Here is a 20,172-nt window from a genome sequence, read left to right as displayed (position 1 = left end):
TCACGCTGTAGTCTTTTTGCAATGACTTTCTTCCTCATTTGATTTGTTTCTAGTTTTTAAGGGAAGAGAAGCAATAAAGATAGTGGAAGAAACCGAGGGGTTGAGGAGAAGTTAATGGAGGGAAGAGAGGGAGTATTGGTAACCGTACCAAAAAAAACTTTCACAAACCATGCAACTGCATCACCTTTTGATATGACTTGAAAAGACTTGACATCACAAAAGAGAAAGATTTTATTTTATTTTAAAAATTAAAAAGGAAATCAATTCAAGATTTGAAAAACCCTTTATTGGACTTAAAGTTAAAATAAAATAAAACAAAAAGACCTTCTAAAAAAAATCTGAAACAAACAAGCCAACAAAAACAAATATAAAAAAATGTAACATTCATATTGGGCCCAAAGGTAGTTAGAATTAAGGAAACATATTGGACAACCCATGATCTGATTTTTTAGGCTAGCCTAGGAAAATCTGCAAGTGCAACAAGTCCAGAACACGCTGATTGAGAGAAACGCTCTTCACTTGCCCAGAATTGTCTCATACCTGTTTACGAGACAAAAACTCTAACAAACATATCAGCAATTTTCAAACAAAGAATCATGGCTTAAAATTCCTAGACTAGTCCTAAGCATACAGAATCTGTCCTCAGCTAGTGATTTTGTGAAGATATCTGCAAATTGCTCTTCTGATTTAACAAATTGAATACTAATATCCCTTTTTTGAACATGTTCTCTTATTGAGTGAAATTTCACTTCAATATGTTTAGTCCTAGAGTGCAAAACTGGATTTTTAGAAATATTAATGGCACTCATATTATCACATAGCAAGGAAATATTTTCAGCATTTAACTTGTAATCAACAAGCTGTGTTTTTAACCACATAAGCTGAGAACAACAAGAAGAAGCAGCTATATACTCAGCCTCTGCAGTGGATAAAGCCACTGTTGGCTGCTTCTTACTTTACCAAACATTCAAGGACTTTCCAAGGAAGCAACATAAGCCTGAAGTGCTTCTTCTATCAACTCTATCACCAGTAAAATCTACATCACAATAACCGACTACAGAAAAATCATCAATCTTAGGATACCAAAGGCCAAAATTGGATGTGCCATGAACATATCTAATGATCCTCTTAACTGCAGAAAGATGAGACTCTTTTGGTTTAGATTAAAATCTTGAACACATTCCAACACTTTGCACAATATCGGGTCTAGAGGAAGTTAAGTACATAAGAGAACCAATTATTCCTCTATACCTAGTCTCATGCACATCTTTCTCAGTTTCTCCCTTGTCTAATTTTGAATTATGCTGCACGGGAGTTCCCATAGGTTTGGCATTTTCCATACCAAATTTCTTAACTAGTTCCTTGGCATACTTCTCTTGATGAATAAAAATACCATTTTCAGTTTGTTTAATTTGCAACCCAAGGAAAAAAATTAAGTCCGCCCATCATACTCATGTCAAATTCACTTGTCATGAGTTTTCCAAATTCAGAACAAAGGGATTCATTGGCTGATCCAAAAATAATGTCATCAACATATATTTGGATTAGAATGAAAGAATCATTAGAATTCTTGATAAATAGAGTTGTGCCTGTGGTGCCTCTTTGAAAACCATTTTTCAAAAAAAAAGAGCTAAGTCTCTCATACCAAGCTCTAGGAGCTTGTCTTAGACCATAGAGAGCTTTTGATAATTTGAAAACATGGTTAGAAAGTTCTTTATTTTCAAAACCAGGTGGCTGCTCCACATACACTTCTCTATCTATCATACCATTCAAAACGGAACATTTCACATCCATTTGATATGATTTAAAACCACAAAATGCAGCATAAGCTAAGAGAAGTCTTATGGCTTCCATTCGAGCAACAGGGGCAAATGATTCATCAAAGTCAATTCCTTCTTCTTGGTCATATCTTTGTGCCGCTAGCCTTGCCTTGTTTCTTGCAATGCTGCCATCTTCTCCTAACTTGTTCCGAAATATCCACTTGGTTCTAGTCACTTTCTTTCCACTTGGCCTTGAAACCAAGGTCCACACTTGGTTCTTCTCAAACTCAAGAAGCTCATCATCCATTGCTTTTACCCAAGAAGGGTCACTGAGGGCTTCTTTGACATTTTGAGGCTCCATTTGAGAGAGAAGGACAATATTTGTCCCTTTATTTGCCTTTTCTAGTTGAAGACCGAGTTTTAACCCCATGAGAGACATCCCCAATGACAAATTTCTCAGGATAATTCTTCAGGAATCTCCATTCATGAGATCTGCTGGACTTGGAGGCAGATTCAGATACCAAGGGATTCTGGATACTGTTGGTTTTAGGATCTTCTTCAGATTCATGAGACAAAATGGAATTGTCTCTTGAATTTTCAGCAGCTGCAGTTTCTGGTTCAGCTTGTCCAGAATTTTCATTTTCATGGTTTTGAGCAGTTTCATTGTCCTTTTGAGCTTGATTCCCTGCATCACAATCTTCCAAAATACTTTGAACCAAGTTAGTATCACAAAATGTAACATGTATAGACTCCTCAATAATCCTAGCATCTTGATGATAAACTCTATATACTTTACTAGTTGTGGAATATCCTACAAACAAACACTCATATGCCTTTGGATCAAATTTACCCAAATTATCCTTGTTATTCAAAACAAAATATTTGCATCCAAAGATGTGCAAGTAGTCCAAGTTTGGTGGGTAACCTTTCCAAAGTTCATAAGGGTTTTCTTCAGAAATTTCCTTATGATTGTTCTATTCAAAATGTGGCAAGCTGTGTTAACCGCTTCAGTCCAAAGGAATTTTGGAACATTGCTCTCACAAAGCATAGCTCTTGTCATTTCTTGTATGCTTCTATTTCTTCTTTCCATAACACCATTTTGTTGTGATGTCCTTGGACAAGAGAAGATGTGAGATATTCCAAATTTCTCACAAAAGGATTCAAATAAATTGTTTTCAAATTCGGTTCTATGATCACTTCTTATTGAAGAAATCTTTAAATCCTTTTCATTTTGAATTTTATTGCAAAAGATTTCAAAGGCCGAAAAGGCTTCATTTTGTGTGCAAGAAATAAAACCCAACCAAACCTAGAATAGTCATCCACAATTACTAAACTATAATGTTTACCACCTAAGCTTTGAGTTCTTGTTGGACCAAACAAATCAATATGTAGTAATTCAAGTGGCCTTTTAGTAGAGATGTCTTCCTTTGGTTTAAATGAATTTTTTGTTTGTTTTCCCATTTGGCAAGCATCACAAGTGATGTCTTTGTCAAACCTTATCAAGGGAAGACCTCTTACTAAGCCTTTCTTTACAAGTTTGTTTATTTGAAACATACTTGCATGACCCAATCTCTTGTGCCATAGCCACTTTTCAGATTCTTTAGAATGAAAACAAGCTACATTTTGATCCTTTAGTTCATCAAAAGTAAGTCCATACACATTATTAAAACGCTTGGCCACAAATAGCACTTCATTTGTCTTTTCATTTACAACACATCATTCAAGTCTTTTGAAAGTCACTAAATAACCTAAATCACACAGCTGGCTTATACTCAAAAGATTGTTCTTCAGCCCACATACCAAAAATACATCATCAATGAAAGTAGAGTGTTCATTACCTACTTTTCTAACAGCAATTATTTTACCTTTACCATCATCTCCAAAGATCACAAAACCTCCATCATACTTGTTTAGTTTGATGAAGTAAGTTGACCTCCCAGTCATGTGCCTTGAGCATCCACTGTGTAAGTACCACATATCCTTTTTGTTCTTGGATGCTAGGCAAATCTGCATGAGAGACTTCAAGTAACCTTAGGTATCCAAATTAATTTGGATCCTTTGAAGTTAATCCATCTTGGTTGCACAAGTGCATTGAAATCACAAACAACATTGTAAATTTGGTTTCCCACAATTCTCTTTTCAATGAAGTATTGTGAATGTGAATGACCGAATTTCTTGCAATTAAAATAATGATTTTCAGGTGCATATTTCTGAAAATGATTAAAGTGCTGAAATTTTCTGGTTTTTGGAAGAGGTGCTTTCCTTTTGACAAACTGATTTTTGTTGAAATTATTCCTCTTTGCAAAAGTGTTCCAACCAGAATTTTTTGGAACATTAGGGCTTTTCGAATATGAGGTTTTGTTGTAAAATATAGTGTTTTTGGAAGCTACCTCATTTTTTGAATTGAACCCAAAACCTGGCCTAATTGAAGTAGATTCGGTTCTTGGTGAAGGCTCAGTTTCATTTGTGTAAACTTCATCAAATTTTTCTTTAAATATGGGAACATGTCCAATACCATATTTGTTGAATGTGAATTTAGTATTTGATGAAGAAGCCACAAATTTCATAGAAGAATCATTAAAAATTGCACTTTCCTTGGTTACATAACCTAAACCAGATTTTTCAAATAATAGTCTTTGACTTGCAAGTAATTTGTCCAAGTTACTAGAACTTTGAGCAAATTTTGCTAAGTCACCATTCAGCCTTTTAATCATATCATTTAATCTTTCATTTTCAGCAATCAACTCTTGAGAAGGATCCACAATGTGCTTTCCTTTTAATTTTTCAAGTTTAGATTTTAAAAATCTATTTTCTTCAACAATATCCAAAGAACATTCAGTTTTCTTCACTTTTTCTTTTAAAAAATCATTTTCAACTTTTAACACATCTTTTTCAGATATGCATTTATTGTACTTATTAAGCAGTTTTGAGGTATTCAGAGTGAGATCATCAATAATGGCATGTAAATCATCTATAGATAAGTCATAGTAATTTACCTCATCAAGATTATTGTTTCCAACCATGAAGCAGTCTTTATCTTCACCTTCAGAATCTTCTTCTTCATTGGAGTCGTTCTCAAGATCCTCCCAAGCTGCCATGAGCACTCTTTTCCTTTCTTTCTTTGCCTTGTCCTCCTTCTTGAGCTTTGGACAGTTTAGCTTGAAATGTCCAACCTCATTGCAATGATGACACATCACTTTACTTAAGTCCATCTTGTGTTCCTTTGAGTTTGAACCCTTGTACTTGCCCTTGTTCTTCATCATCCTTCTAAATCTCCTAACAAAAAATATAAGCTCATCATCTGAAATACCATTACTAGACTCACTTTCTTTTGGTTCTATTTTTGATTTGAGGGCTATTCCCTTTTTCTTTGAGTCTGGGTTTATGTGTGTGGTTTTATAAGCAAGAAGTTTTCCTCTCATCTCATCATAGGTTATAGTGCTTAGGTTGTTGCTCTCGGTTAGGACAGTGGCAGTGGTTTCCCATTCTTTTGTGAGGCTTCTAAGGAGTTTTCTTACTAGGGTTTGTTCTGTGTAGTTTGTACCCATAGCATCAAGGTTGTTGATTATGATTGAGAATCTCTCAAACACTTCATCAATGCTTTCTCCATCCTTCATGTTAAACATTTCGTACTCTTTTCGTAGCATATCAATTCTCGTTTCTTTGACCTGTTTAGTGTCTTTGTGTGTAAGCTAGAGTTTTTCCCATATTTCTTTGGCTGTCTTACATCTAGACACATTTCGGTACTCTTCAAAGCTGATAGCACAGTGAAGAAGGTTAATTGCTTTATCATTCAGCTCCATCTTCTTCTTATCATCTTCATTCCATTCAGCTTCTTCTTTTGGAGTCACCACACCATCAGCACTTGTTTTTGTTGGGATCTTGGGACCGCTCACAACAATCTTCCATATGTTGTAGTCAATGAATTGGATGAAGATCCCCATCCTCTCTTTCTAGTAGGCATAGTTCTTCTCGTTGAAGAAAGGTGGCCGGTTGTTTGACTGGCCTTTAGTGAGGGTGTAGGCAACTGTGGTTGTGCCCAAGTTGTTCGCCATTGAATCTTTGCTCCAAGAGGTGAAGCTTGATTCTTGAGACCTTAGCTCCTGATACCAATTGAAGGTTGTAGTAGGCTTAGAGAAGGGGGGTTGAATCTATGCCTTTCTTTTGAGTTACTAAAATGACCCTTTAAAGCAAACTTTCAATTCTGATTCTGTTTGAACTCAGCAGCGAAAATCTTATGAGACAATTTATTTTTGTCTCATGAATATCAGAAAACAGAACATAGCAGTGAAGAGAGAAGCTAACACCAGCATGTATCCTAGTTCGGTTGCCATGTGCTATGCAACCAACATCCAGTCTCCTCCACAACAATGGAAGAATTTCCACTATAGTTAAAAGTATTACATACACCAATTCCACAGGATTGATACAATCATTTCACACTCAAGTTCTAACCTAACTTAACATTGGCTATGCTAATACCTAACTCTTCACTCTTAGTGCTAACCTAACTAAGAAAGGGGTACCTCACTGGTACAGGATACAAGACACAAACTTACCTAAAGAAATCTGAAAATAACTCTAGGCTTTTCTCTCAAGTGTATCACTCTGCCTTTTTTCACTCATGGCTTTTTCTTGAGCTCTCTCAATATGCCTTTTCACTCAAGAAATTACAGAAAGATAAACATTGAAAAGTACATTACAATCTGTAAAACATGAAGGAGATTGACTTCATTAATAGCCTCTTTGCTATGTGATAAACCAGACTTGCACGTCTCTGATTTTGTTCTTCAATATTAGCCGAATGCTTCTTTGAAAGAAAGCATTATCCAAGTAAAGGAACTTCTTCAGGGAACTCTTCACAAAAAAAAACCTCAATAACATTGGTTATCTCTCCTTGCTTTCTGAATGAACAGCAAACCTCTTTTATCTCCTTGCATGTTGCTGGGTTCTTCTTCCTATATCAACTTCTTGAGCAATATGCTTCACCAACCCAACCGTTCACTTTCTCCCATTTTTACTCAAATTAGGGACTTTGCTTCTGACCTTCTCTTGTTGACCAAAAGCCATAGGAAAGCATAAAACAGATATCCAAGACTCACTTGTGACCGTAGATACACAGCAGTGGGAGCAGAAATCAACTTTTCCATGAATTCCATTTTCGGACTAGTAGATAGTTGGGAAGAGGAGAAGAAACTGAGGTGCATGTATAAGGAAATGGGTTACCTTTAACCTTTGCTTAAGCTTGAACGTTGCTTTTAGGTGAGAGTGATTTGGAGATGTTTGAATGAGAGAGGCAATCGGGCTTGGATCAGATTTTTTTTCATTCAGCCGTTGCTTTCTATGCTTTGTTTCTTTTGGGCTTCGCTTGCATTTTAGCCCACCAGATTTGTTTCTTATGTTCATCCTCTTGGGCTACTGCAATAATAAGTTTTGGCCTGCAACATTTTATAAATAATTATCAACATATAATTATTAACAATCAGCACTAATTATTTACTTTGCCCAATAAAATAATGTTTATCATCATCAATTGTATTAGTTAATTTCTTAACTCAACATGGTGTTAAAGTATTATTAATAACGATGGGATGGTGGTACAGTAGATGATGATATAGAAACAAAATTAAAGAAAAAAATGACTATTTATTGACGGTTAAAATATTAATGATAAATTTAAAATTTATTTAAATATTTAAATTAAATTAAATTAAATATTAAGAATATCTTTAAAATTTTAAAAACTTTAATGATAAAATTTATACTTTATTCAAATAATACAAATATGATTATTAATTTGATAATTAATTTATGATATATATTTATAAAATATTTTTGTAGCTTTTATCATATATAAATTCAATTATCTTTATTCAAAGATAACAAAATCTTTTATTTTTTTTAATTTGTTTACTTTGTCAATGTATTCATTCTAAAACATTCTACTATACCAATTCAATAAAAGGGAGGTACGTAGCTATCATATACCAGCCATTACACCCAATTTTGTGGCCCTAAAGCCATCATCTCATATGATCCCAAACGAAAATAATTGAAGAGATCGAGTGATGTACAAAACTAGAAACGATATGCATCTAAAATAATATACGAATATTTGTTTGATACTCAAATTTATTTAGCCTCAAACAAAGTTTATAGTTCTTATTTTTCAAATTTTAATTTCTTAATCTGAAGTCTCTAATTTTTTTTAATACAAAAAATAAAAAAAGAAATATTTGTCATCAATATTATATAATATAATATAATATCTATATAAAAATAAAACTCTCACTTTCAAGATCATGGACCCTGCCCGTATCCTGCCTAAATCATGTGCTTCTTGAATCATCATATATTAGTCTTGTCATTTTATTGTACAGGAATATTTTATGATTGATAATTAACATATAATTATTTTTATGTATATATTATCAATTTAATTTTGATATATTAACAGTATAAAATATTACATAGTCTAGTCATATAATTATATTTGTCTTTTTAAAAAGAAAAAAATTTATTTTTCTCTCTTGTGAGATGCTAAAATGACACACCTCTCTCTTCTATTTATAAAATGTATATTCTCTTCTCTTGTAGCTTTAAAAAAACCTCTTATTTAATTCATTTTAAATTTTTTGTGTTAACTAATATTAACTTTATTCATTTTTCAAGAAAAAATAAATTATTTTTTATAAAAATATTCTTTCAAAAATTTTATTTTTTTTATTAAATTTTACTTATCAAAATACCCTTTAATAAATTATTTTTTTATTGATTAAATTATATTTTTATCAAAATATTTTTTTAAAAAATTAATAATTAAATTATTTTTTTCTAACCTACCTTTTAATAAATTTTTAATTATTAAATTATAATTTTACCAAAATTTTTGTTAACAATTATTTTTATATTTTACTATTAATTTTTTGATATCAATATATATTATTTTAACATTAAATAAAAAATATTACTACTGTTAATATGTATAACAATTAATATATAATAATCTTACCAAAAATTTTTTGTCTAATATTAAAATAATATATATTAATATAAAAAAATTAATAGTAAATATAAAAATAATTGTTAACGAAAATTTTGATAAAATTATAATTTAATAATTAAAAAATTATTGAAGGGTATCTTAGAAAAAAATAATTTAATTATTAAATTTTTAAAAAATATGTTGGTAAAAATATAATTTAATCAATAAAAAAATAATTTATTAAAGGGTATTTTGATAAACAAAATTTAGGCTTTTTTACTTAAATAAATGAAACAGAAACTAACTTTACTAGATTCTCCTAAAACAAAATTCCAAATGTGTTTTCTTTTTCTAATATTATGTAAATCGTCCTAGCTAGGGTGATAAGGGTTATGGAATATGTTAAACATGTCACCCTAGGACAATTTATTTATGTATTGCCTAGGAGAAATATGTGTAAATCATCACAGGACTGAGAGGGTTAAATTTAGACATAAATCGCCCCTCTCTGTCATGATTCACGTGAAATTGGGTTAAAGCACAAAAGCCTGCCATAATTCACGTTCAAAAGTGTAACCTGGGTAGTCTGGTACGATTTATGATCTTTTTGAAGATCCTTAAAGTCCAAAGACGATTAATGCTTGAAGAGTTATCCTAAGGTGGCTGCAACGAGTTATTGCTTGAGTCTTCCCTTAACACACAGCGACGACTTACGTTGGTGTAGGAGGAGTCACCATATTTAGCCAGCTTTGAAAGAGAAGGGTTGGGAGGAAGACAGCCCACACTGTGGAGGAGGTGGCAGTGAGCGAAGGCTTTGGACGTTCACTGACGACGGTCCAAATCCACCATTGTCCAGCATAGTGAGACACAAAGGGTGGGTTGTGCAGTGGAGTAGGAGGAATTTAGGAAGGATGGCGGGCAACCACGGAGATATGTACCGCCTTAATGGTATTGCGCATCTTGCCGAATTTATCGACAAAGAGGTCAGTCATCGAAATGTAAATTTAGTTGAGTTGGTTGATGTCATGGCTATTTTACTGATATGTTGATGAATATTAGTTTGAATAAGCATATTAGAACATTTTTTAATAAGAATTTTGTGAATTTTTACTACGTTGCATGTGAATCGTGGCAGGCCTATTAGGTTTGGCAAAGATAACATAAATTGCGCCATAATTGTTAGGGTTCTAGAAGCACATTAATCGTGATAGACCTTAGTGGTTTAATTCAAAATCACGTAAATCCTACCAGGGTGGCACGATTATTTATACTCAAGTTGTAACCATGAACACCCGGGCATGATTTATGGCTATTTCGAATTAGGCAATATATGAATAAATCGTCCTAAAGTGCCATGTTTAACATATTTCATAACCCTTATCACTCTAGAACGATTTAGATAATATTAGAAATAGGAAAAATACGTTTGGAAAATTGTTTTAGGAGAATCCAGTAAAATTGATTTCTGTTTCATTTATTTAAGTAAAAAAGTCCAAAATTGAATGACAAAAAAATAAAATTTTTATTGAAGGGTATTTTTTTAAAAAGACAATTTTTTTTATAAAAAATAGATAAAATTAGCCTTAATTAACACAATTTAAATGGATTAAAGAAAAATTTTTTTAAAAATTATAAAAGAAAAATGTACATTTTACAAATAGAAGAGATGAGAATGTCATTTTAACGAAAAAAAAATGTGAAATTTTCTCTTTTAAAAACCATGAGACTTAATAGAACACATATTTAATCACCATATATCAAGAATTTTATTGTGAACCACAAGCTGATTATTGATTAGGCATGTATAATAATCATTATGTAGTTTTATCTAACAACATAGCTTTTATGATATTTTATTGTCATGTGGAAGCTACGTGAAGATTTTTTAAAACAAGGGACTCCTTCCCACAACAGATTTTCAGAGGAAGAAGAAATGAATGAGGAATTCTTTAGAAGAAATTGATTACTAAAGTTGTTATTAGTTGCTGGATATATCATAGACCAACTTTTGGATTTTTCAACACCAAGGCATTCATTTTCCATTTAAAAGAGTCTTGAAGACTCTAATGAATTCAGCAAAGTGAAGAACAAAGAAAGATAATAGAACAAACAAAGAGTTAGAGAAACAGAGAATAGTTTTCTTGAGTAATATGCAAAAAAAAAAAAAAAACATATTACATGACTATCAAATATTTTTATTTTTAGTTTGTATTTGATCAGTAATAATGTATACATATATTTATAAAAATTTTATATACAAAAAATATATAATTTGTATATATATTTATCAAAATTTATATACATAAATTAATACAATTTATATTTATATTTTTTAAAATTTATATGCATAAATTAACAAAATTTATTTATAAAAAATAATTTAATATTTATATAATTTAAATAATAACCAAAATTATTAAAAATTTTTCGCTCAACAATTTCTCCAAAACTAACATTAATGATGAGAATGATTCAATTCATATATATATATTACGGACAGAATTTTATTAGAAACCAATAAAATATTTATACAAGGTGTATAATAGATAATTTATTTAGATTGAATTTAAAATTAAAAATAAATAATAATTAATTAATATAATTATTATTTAATTTTAATTACAAAAATATTTTTATTGTATATATTATACATCAATTATATTAGTTCCTCGTATTTTTTCTTACGAAAAGTAAGTTATAACTGTTTTTAAATCCGTTGTAACAACTTTCTAAATAAAGTTTGTTTGACTAATTACACTAGTAAAGTTACTTCCTTGATATTTCCGTCGATCTGAACCACGAATTGTTTCGAAATCCGAGTTTGAATCTATATTTCTGAAACAAAAGCAGTGACAGTAACTTGGTTAATGAGTATTAAATTTTGGTTAAGAATATATTTCTATAAAAGATAATTAGAAGCTTATTTATCTTTTACTTTTAAATGAAAATTTTAATTTCTAGCGGTAACTTTTTGTTATTGTTCTTTTGATTTTAAATAAGTATTTATTTATTATCGTTACGCACATATATTACCAAAATAATTAAAAATATAGATAAATATAAGTGATGATCATCCAAAATTATTCATATTTTTTACACTCTAAAATAGAGATAAATATTAAATCGGTACTCAAAAGATTTTAGTACTAATAAAATGGTACCTGATTTTTGTTATTAATAAAATAGTTCTTGAAATATTTTAAAATTTGACAAAATCACCTAACCGTAAAAGAATAACGTCATAGTGAACAGAAAACATTGATGTGGCCGTCCAAAAAGAGTTTCGATGATGACAAAAAAACTTCACTGTTTCTGGTTTGCCATGATAGAAGAGGACACAGCGGTGAAATATTGCCATAACGGAAGGAACGCGAAGGGACGCAATAGCATGTTAAAGAAGAAGAAGCAGAGAACACGAGAATGCGGCGAAGTACTGTCATAACGGAAGGGGACGCAGCGACCTGCCATGGTGGTCTGGCAGAAAGGGATGCAGCGGCGTGTTGAAGAAGAAGCGACGAACACGAAGAATGCGGCGAGGTTCAGCGGCATGTAGGGGTAGAGTTTAGTGGAGACGTATCGGGCCATGGCCCCAAATTTTTATAAAAAAATTAGTAATACTTTTTCAAAAAATAAAAAAATAGTTCAGGTAGCTCAAATACACCTCTTACTTTTATTGCATAATAGGTTTTAGTTTTAACTTTTAAACATTAAAAATATGTTAAATTTGAACTGATATGGGTTGACCTTTGTTGACTTTCACAACACATCAAAATTAAAAGATAAAATCAAATCAAATAAAAAAATTTATCTAACAAAAAAATGTAAGAATAAAAAAAAAGATCATCTCACAATCAATCGAGTTAACTCCCTATTTTGGTCCCTGAAATTGCGAATTTGGTCCCTGACTTTTTAATTGCTACACTTTGGTCCTCCAAATTAAAAAAAAGTGCACAAATGTAGTCCCTCTTCAACACCGTTAGAGAGATAGCTCAGTCTTACCATGTTAGACATATTAAAACGACGTTGTACATGTTTTGACGCTAAAAGAGCACTAAATGATGTCATTTTAGGGTTTGAACAATATCAAAAGGGAGGGATATAACGTTTTAGTATTGTTCAAACCCTCAAACGACGTCATTTAGTGCCTTCTTTAGCACCAAAATGCATACCACGTCGTTTTAATATGTCTAACGTGACAAGACTTGAGCTACGCCACTAACAGTGTTGAATTCCAGCGACGGAAGATACACGAGGGATTATATTGATGCACTTTTTTGAATCTCGAGAATCAAATTGTAGTAATTGAAAAGTCAGGGACCAAAATGGGGTTTAACTCTCTAACAATCAAATCAAATAAAAAAAAATAGCTTCTCAATTTGCATTTCGTAGTTCTTTATTTAACAAGCAACACTCTATCTATCTTTGAGTTCAAATATAAAAAATTAAGTAATTTTTATTTATTTAATTTAATACTATTTTATATTTTATTATTTATTTAATTTAATTTTTTATATGATAAAAAATATTAGAATATTTAATAAGTATTGATATTATTGTATTTGTATAAATTGATAAAAAATTCAATAAATATTATAAATTGCTGAAAAGTTTAGTTCTGATTCAATTATTGAAGATTTTAAGTTACTAAAGACTCGAAGAGTACTATTATAAATTATTTTATATTTTTTATCAGTAGAATTTATTTATTATCTTGTTAGTAACAAACTTAAAAAATAATTATATTTATAAATTTTATTTTAATATAAATATTATTATTAAATTTTTATGTTAAATTCCTCCCCCCTCAAAATTTTGTTTCAAGCTCTGTCACTTGCAGCATGCCGGCCTTTTTCTTCAACTACCATAGCGGAAGGGGATGCGTCTTGAAAAAGAGGAAGAGAACACCAAGAAAAAGGTTACTGGAAACGTCGTCGGGGTTCTATGCCATCATCGGATCTCTCTACCAACGACCATTTCAACATTTTTCGTTCACTATGACGTCATCCTTTCACAGTTGGGTGATTTTGTCAAATTTTAAAATTTTTCGGTAGTTATTTTGTCAATAACAAAAATAAAATATCATTTTATTAGCGTTAGAATCTTTTGAGTACTGATTTAGTATTTACCTCTTCCAAAATAATACTCCAGTCATAATATAAATTATGAAAATGACTTAAATTTTTTTTATTAGATATATAATAACTATTTATGTGTCTTCTTCTATTAATTTAAGTTTTTGAAAAAAGTAATTTTATGAATGTTATCAACTTTTATAATAAAAAGTATAAAATTTAATTCTTCCTATCCCTTAAAAGAAAAAAAAAAGTATAAACAAATTAAAAAAAAAACCTTATACAAAAAATTTAAAGAAACAAAAAAAAAACTCTTATTTAAAAAGATGGATAAAAGATATTACAATTATATACTTCATTATTCTCTAGACTTAAATTTTTTGAAAATCTAAGATACTCTCTCCTTTTCTCCTATAGTTTATAAAGGAACTAGTAGAAGATTGTGTTATTATTAATTTATCATGGCTATCTTAGCCTTTTCCAGATAGACAATTATATGTCCAAAATGAATTATCATCTGTTCTTGATACCAATTTAGTGTGTTTCTAAAATATCTGCCAAAAAGAAAACAAAAAGTCAAAAATAAACACGAAATTAAAGTCCGTATACAAATTAAATACATTGCTCCATCTATAAATACTTGGAAGCTTCAAGTTCATTAGAGCAGAGAAATTAAAGAAAGAAAGCCACATAATCATCATGATTAGCACTCCAACAGTACTAGTTATTCCATATCCAGCTCAGGGGCATGTAAACCCCATGATGAGCTTTTCACATAAGCTGGTTGATCATGGATGCAATATCATCTTTGTCAACTCAGACTTCAACCATAAGAGAGTGGTGAGATCCATGGAGAACAACAATGGTTCATCTTCACCAATAAAATTGGTGTCAATCCCAGATGGGTTGGGACCTGAACATGACAGAGTCAATTTAGGAGAGTTATCTGTTTCCATATTGAGGACCATGCCTTCAAAGCTTGAGAAGCTGATAGAAGATCTTCAAATGAATGAGGGCATTAAAGTAACTTGCGTTGTTGCTGATGTGTTCATGGGTTGGGCTTTGGAAGTTGCAAAGAAAGTGGGAATCAAAGGTGCATTCTTTTGGCCTGCGGCAGCATCAATGTTTGTGTTGCAGTATAACGTCCCCAAGCTTATTGCTGATGGCATCCTAGACACTCATGGTAATTTATTAATATTACATTTCACTAACTTCTTTTTTTTATAACCAACTTTGAGTTAATACTTAATACTCAAATTCCTCCTTGCCTCGAGTTTTAATTTCATTCTCAAAATTTTAAGAGAAAAGGACAAATAGATTTTGAATTTTGATCGGTGGACATCTAAATTTTTAAAAATTTAAAAATATATTTAAATTTTTTATTTTTTCAAAATTTAGACACATCGATCTCTAAGTCTATTTTGTCTCATTTTAAATATTCTTCTTCCAAGTCTACATCTGTATCGTAGGTTAGTACAACAGAAACTACATTTGATTTTTTATTGAGTCTGATAGACTCAAGTGAACAGAAGGATCGATATGTCCAAGTGTTGAGAAGGTCAAAGACTTAAATGTATGAGTAAAGGACATTTTCGTCCTTGACCTTTTTTTTTCGCGGATATTTTCGTCCTCAAGCAATGGAAAATACATTAAAGCCCCTGACCCTTGAAAAACGTAGACATCTATGTCCTTCCATTAAATTTAGCCGTTTGCACTGAACGGAAAAGGCTGAGCTGGCATACGTGGCGCTGAGGTGGCACGTAACGGAGGCCAGGTGGCATGGAGGATTTCGTAGCAGGACATATAAGTCCTTGGAGACGAAAACGACGCCGTTTCGTCTCCTCCTCTCCAAACGCAGTTGAATCCCCATATACAATACCCAGAAGACCCATACACAATCCCAGCCCTCTTCTTCTTCCATGGCAGTTTCATCGTGCCCTTTCTTCCTCTCTCGTCTCACAGACCTCTCATTCCACAACCCTCTCCACCTTCCAAAACGAGCGTGAATGACGAAAGTTTGATCCTGATTTCGCTCCGGTGCATTAACCTAACGTGGCTCAAACTCCGTGGATGCCGTGAGATAACGGAGGCAGGAATGGCCGTTGTTGGCGAAAACTGCAAGGCGTTGAAGAAGCTATCTTGCGCTTCGTGCGTGTTCGGCATTAAGGGAATCAACGCTGTCATTAGCCGTTGCCAGGGTTTGGAAGAGCTCTTCGTTAAGCGGCTGCGTGGGGCCCACGATGGCGAGGAGGTGGTTGGTTCCGGACGATGTCGGTGACTTCTGTTTGCTTGAAGGAGATCGTGAATGGCCAGAGCTTCGCACCCCTTATGATTGGGTCGAAAAGGCTTCGATCTTTGAAGATAATTGGATATTTGGGGGATTGGGATGACACCCTTGAGAAGATTGGGAACCTCCACACTGCGTTGGTTGATGTTCACCTTGAGAAGATTCAAGTTAGCGATGTGGGTCTTGTGGGTTTGTCTAAGTGTTTGGGTTTGGACACTTTGCACATTGTGAAAATCGCTGAGTGCTCAAATGTGGGTCTCAATCTAGTTGCTAAGAACTGCAGGATGTTGAGGAAGCTTCACGTTGATGGGTGGAGAACCAATAGGATTGGTGATGATGGTTTTGATTTTTGTTGCCAAACACTGCATTAACTTGCAGGAACTTGCTTTGATTGGTATCTATCCAACATCTTCAAGCCTTGAGGCAATTGCTTCCAAATGCAAGGCTTTGGAGAGGTTGGCACTTTGTGGGCTTAATACCGTTGGTGACGCTGAGATTGAGTGTGTTGCCAACAAGTGTGTTGCGCTCAAGAAGCTTTGCATTAAGGGGTGTCCTATATCCAATGTGGGAATTGAAGCTCTTGCTTCTGGTTGCCCCAATTTGATTAAGTTTAAGGTGAGGAGATGCAGGAAGGTTACTAGTATGGTTGTGGAGTGGGTGCATGAACATAGGGAGTCCTTGGCATTTAGTTTTGATAATAGTGATTATGAAGCATTGAATGCGAGTCAAATTGATCATGATCATGCAGCAAATGATGTGATACATTTCACAGAGAAAATGAGGAGGTGGCTGCTGCAGCAGAAGCATCAAATGGTTACAATGGATTGGCAATGTTGAGAGCAACATTTGGGTTTTTGGCTAATAGAAGTGTAGTGCAATCAGCATTGAGAAGGTGGTATAACAATAATAGTGTCCCCACTCAATAGTAGCATTTTCATGACCTTAGTAAGAAAGCAAACGCGTTCTTGCCAAAGTCCTCATTTGACAATATGAGAAGGTGAATTCTATGGTTCAATTTGCCTTTTGGGAGTTTCAGTTTTCTGAGTAGCTAGTAGCTTTGTTGCTGCTGTTGTTAGCTAGCTGCATTTGCTAATAACCTCTATTGGTTCTGCTCGGCTGTTCTTATTATTTTTGTTGATGGTGATACTAGCTTTGTATTACAATTAGTCTATTTTTTTGTTTCATTTGGAAGGTGGAGAGGGTTGTGGAGTGAGAGGTCTGTGAGACGAGAGAGGAAGTAAGGGCACGATGAAACTGCCATGGAAGAAGAAGAAGAAGAAGAAGAAGAAGAAGAAGAAGAAGAAGAAGAAGAAGAAGAAGAAGAAGAAGAAGAAGAGGAGGAGGAGGGCTGGGATTGTGTATGGGTCTTCTGGGTATTGTATATGGGGATTCAACTGCGTTTGGAGAGGAGGAGACGAAACGGCATCGTTTTTGTCTCCAAGGACTTATATGTCCTGCTACGAAATCCTCCATGCCACCTGGCCTCCGTTACGTGCCACCTCAGCGCCACGTATGCCAGCTCAGCATTTTTCGTTCAGTGCAAACGGCTAAATTCAACGGAAGGACATGGATGTCCACATTTTTCAAGGGTCAGGGGCTTTAATGTATTTTTCATTGCTTGAGGACGAAAATGTCCGCGAAAAAAAAGGTCAAGGACAAAAATGTCCTTTACTCTAAATGTATTTTCAAATTTTTGGAGACTTAAATTTTTGCAAACTAAAAGGTCAAGCACCTATTTATTATTTTCTCAAATATTAATTTACTCAATTTAATCTTTGAACTTAGTTTTCGTGATTCGTATTAGTCCCATATTTTCATCATAGAATATTAATGACGTGCTAAAATAAATTGACGACTGTATTGCTAGACTTCATAACGACTACCTGACATGACAAATAATTTTTTTTTACCTTAATTTGTTCCCTAAAAAAAATCTAGTGAAGTAAGTAGGTAACTTTTAGTTCATCTTAGCACGCCATTAACAATTCTATGACAAAAATAAGATTAAGAAATAACATGAGTTATGAGTGCTAAATTGGAGACCAAATTAAGTAAATCAAAATTTAGATAACGTGAGGTGCAACCGCATAAGTGTAATTTTAGAGACCAATATAAGTATTAACTCATGTGGTTAATGATTTTGATCCCATTTCCATTTAACAATGTAAAAAATGTTATCCATAACAATAATTATTGGAAATCAACTCAATTTTTTTTAATTTAAAATTTATTTATTTTGTGTCTTAAAAATATATGTTAAGATTATAAATTAAAATTTTTTTTATTAAAAATACAAAAATTTAAATTTTTAATGTATTTATTTTGTATTTATTAAAAAAAATTTAAAATTTTCTATTAATAATAATCTTATCATGTACTTTAAAGACACATGTTAGCTAAATCCTTTAAATTATAATATTTTAAAATTAAGATAATATTTTTAATTTAAAAATAATGACAAGTATTCTTTGACTCAAATTGCTTTCAATCATACTAGTGTAGATAAAAAATCAGACTTTAAATCAATTACTTATATAAAATACATATTAAAAATAAAATACATATTAAAAATAAGTTAAATATTATCTATATTTTTGATTGCCTATATATCAAACACGTCATTTTTTTTTATTCTAATTTTTTACAATTGCAGGGTCACCAACATCAACAACAAAGACCTTTTGGTTATCCTCTTGTATTCCAGCAATGGACATCAAAGTCATATGGTGGTTAAATTTGTTTGACTCTTTAGTTCAAGAGAGATTGTTTGAGTATGTGTTGCACTGCCTCCGAGATTCAGATAATGTAACTGACTGGTGGTTGTGCAATAGTACATATGAACTTGAACCACAAGCATTTTCTTGTGTGCCAAATTTATTGCCAGTAGGCCCATTATCCCGAACCTGTGATGATAATAATAAAAGTGTAGCTCCAAGATCCTTGGGACAATTCTGGGAAGAAGATTTGTCATGCATGAATTGGCTTGATCAACAACAAAACAATTCTGTTGTGTACGTAGCATTTGGTAGTATTGCTCTTTTCGACCAAAAACAATTTACTGAGCTAGCTCTTGGGCTTGAGCTGATGAACAGACCTTTCCTTTGGGTTGTTCGTCAAGATCCCAATTGCGAGAATAAGATATATTTTCCGGACGAATTTAAGGGGAATCGAGGTAAAATAGTTGGATGGGCTCCTCAACAGAAGGTGCTAAGCCACCCTGCCATAGCTTGTTTTGTAAGTCATTGTGGTTGGAATTCAACTGTGGAAGGTTTGACTAATGGAGTTCGCTTCTTGTGTTGGCCCTATTTTGCTGACCAATTTTTCAATCAAAGATACATTTGTGATGTATTAAAGGTTGGATTGGGATTTGATTTGGATGAAAATGGATTAATCTCACGTGGTGAGATTAAAGCCAAAGTGGATCAACTGCTTGATGATGAGAACACAACACCAAGGTCTCATAAGCTCATGGAGAAGTTAAAGCACAACATTGGAGAAAGAGGTGCTTCTTCAAGGAACTTAAACAGGTTTCTTACTTGGTTGAAACATTGAATTGCTTACTTATGAACAAATAAGAATTAGGGTGAAAAGAAACAGAGCACGTTGTTATGTCACGTTTTTAAAGATTGGTGAATTTAAATATTGGTGTATCGAATGATATATTTGTGTATGTGTAATTTTACATATATTAATCGAATAAGCAAGTTTAAGTTTATGAAAAATTTTACAATATACTTATACTAAGTAATTAGACATATAGTTTATTATTCTGCTAATAATTCATGTTTTTCATGTTCTTGCATTTAGACACATCCAGGGTTTGTTTGGGTGATCTTCTAAAAAAAGATATTTTTTCGAGTTATCTTTTTTTAAAAGATCTTATGGAGAAGTAAAAGTAATTTTATGTTTGGATATCTCATGCAAAAAGATCTTTTTATCTATCAATTATGTTTGGATATAACAATATAAAAGTACTTTTTTGTTTATTTATTAAATGAAAAATATTTTTTTAAGGAAAAAAGATTTTTAAAAAAAGATGTAAATTACAGCTTCTCAAAAAAGATGTTT

The 20,172-nt window shown here is 32.3% G+C and overlaps 2 protein-coding genes and 1 pseudogene across 2 annotated transcripts; 2 read left to right on the top strand and 1 right to left on the bottom strand.

Annotated features, from left to right (window-relative positions):
• Positions 1-515: 515 nt before the first annotated feature.
• Positions 516-5,410, bottom strand: LOC107621395 (uncharacterized). The gene is made up of 3 exons (XM_088494662.1): positions 4,757-5,410; positions 3,694-3,767; positions 516-540 (listed from the first exon to the last, which is right to left on the bottom strand). Exons 1-3 carry the CDS (start codon positions 5,405-5,407, stop codon positions 516-518), a joined length of 750 nt encoding a protein of 249 aa, XP_088350788.1. The 5' UTR covers positions 5,408-5,410.
• Positions 5,411-14,431: 9,021 nt separating this feature from the next.
• On the top strand, positions 14,432-19,800 carry LOC110262463 (UDP-glycosyltransferase 83A1-like). The gene is made up of 2 exons (XM_088484549.1): positions 14,432-15,000; positions 18,758-19,800. The coding sequence occupies exons 1-2, from the start codon at positions 14,517-14,519 to the stop codon at positions 19,654-19,656; spliced, it is 1,383 nt and encodes a 460-aa protein (XP_088340675.1). The 5' UTR covers positions 14,432-14,516; the 3' UTR covers positions 19,657-19,800.
• On the top strand, positions 15,389-17,216 carry LOC107621396 (F-box protein SKIP2 pseudogene; annotated as a pseudogene).
• Positions 19,801-20,172: the final 372 nt, after the last annotated feature.

The sequence above is a fragment of the Arachis ipaensis genome, chromosome B10 (genome assembly GCF_059453495.1).
Source record: "Arachis ipaensis isolate K30076 ecotype BB chromosome B10, ASM5945349v1, whole genome shotgun sequence".
Lineage (NCBI taxonomy): Eukaryota > Viridiplantae > Streptophyta > Magnoliopsida > Fabales > Fabaceae > Arachis > Arachis ipaensis.
The sequence above is the reverse complement of the archived record's forward strand: the minus strand, read 5'-3'. Positions and strand labels throughout refer to the sequence as shown.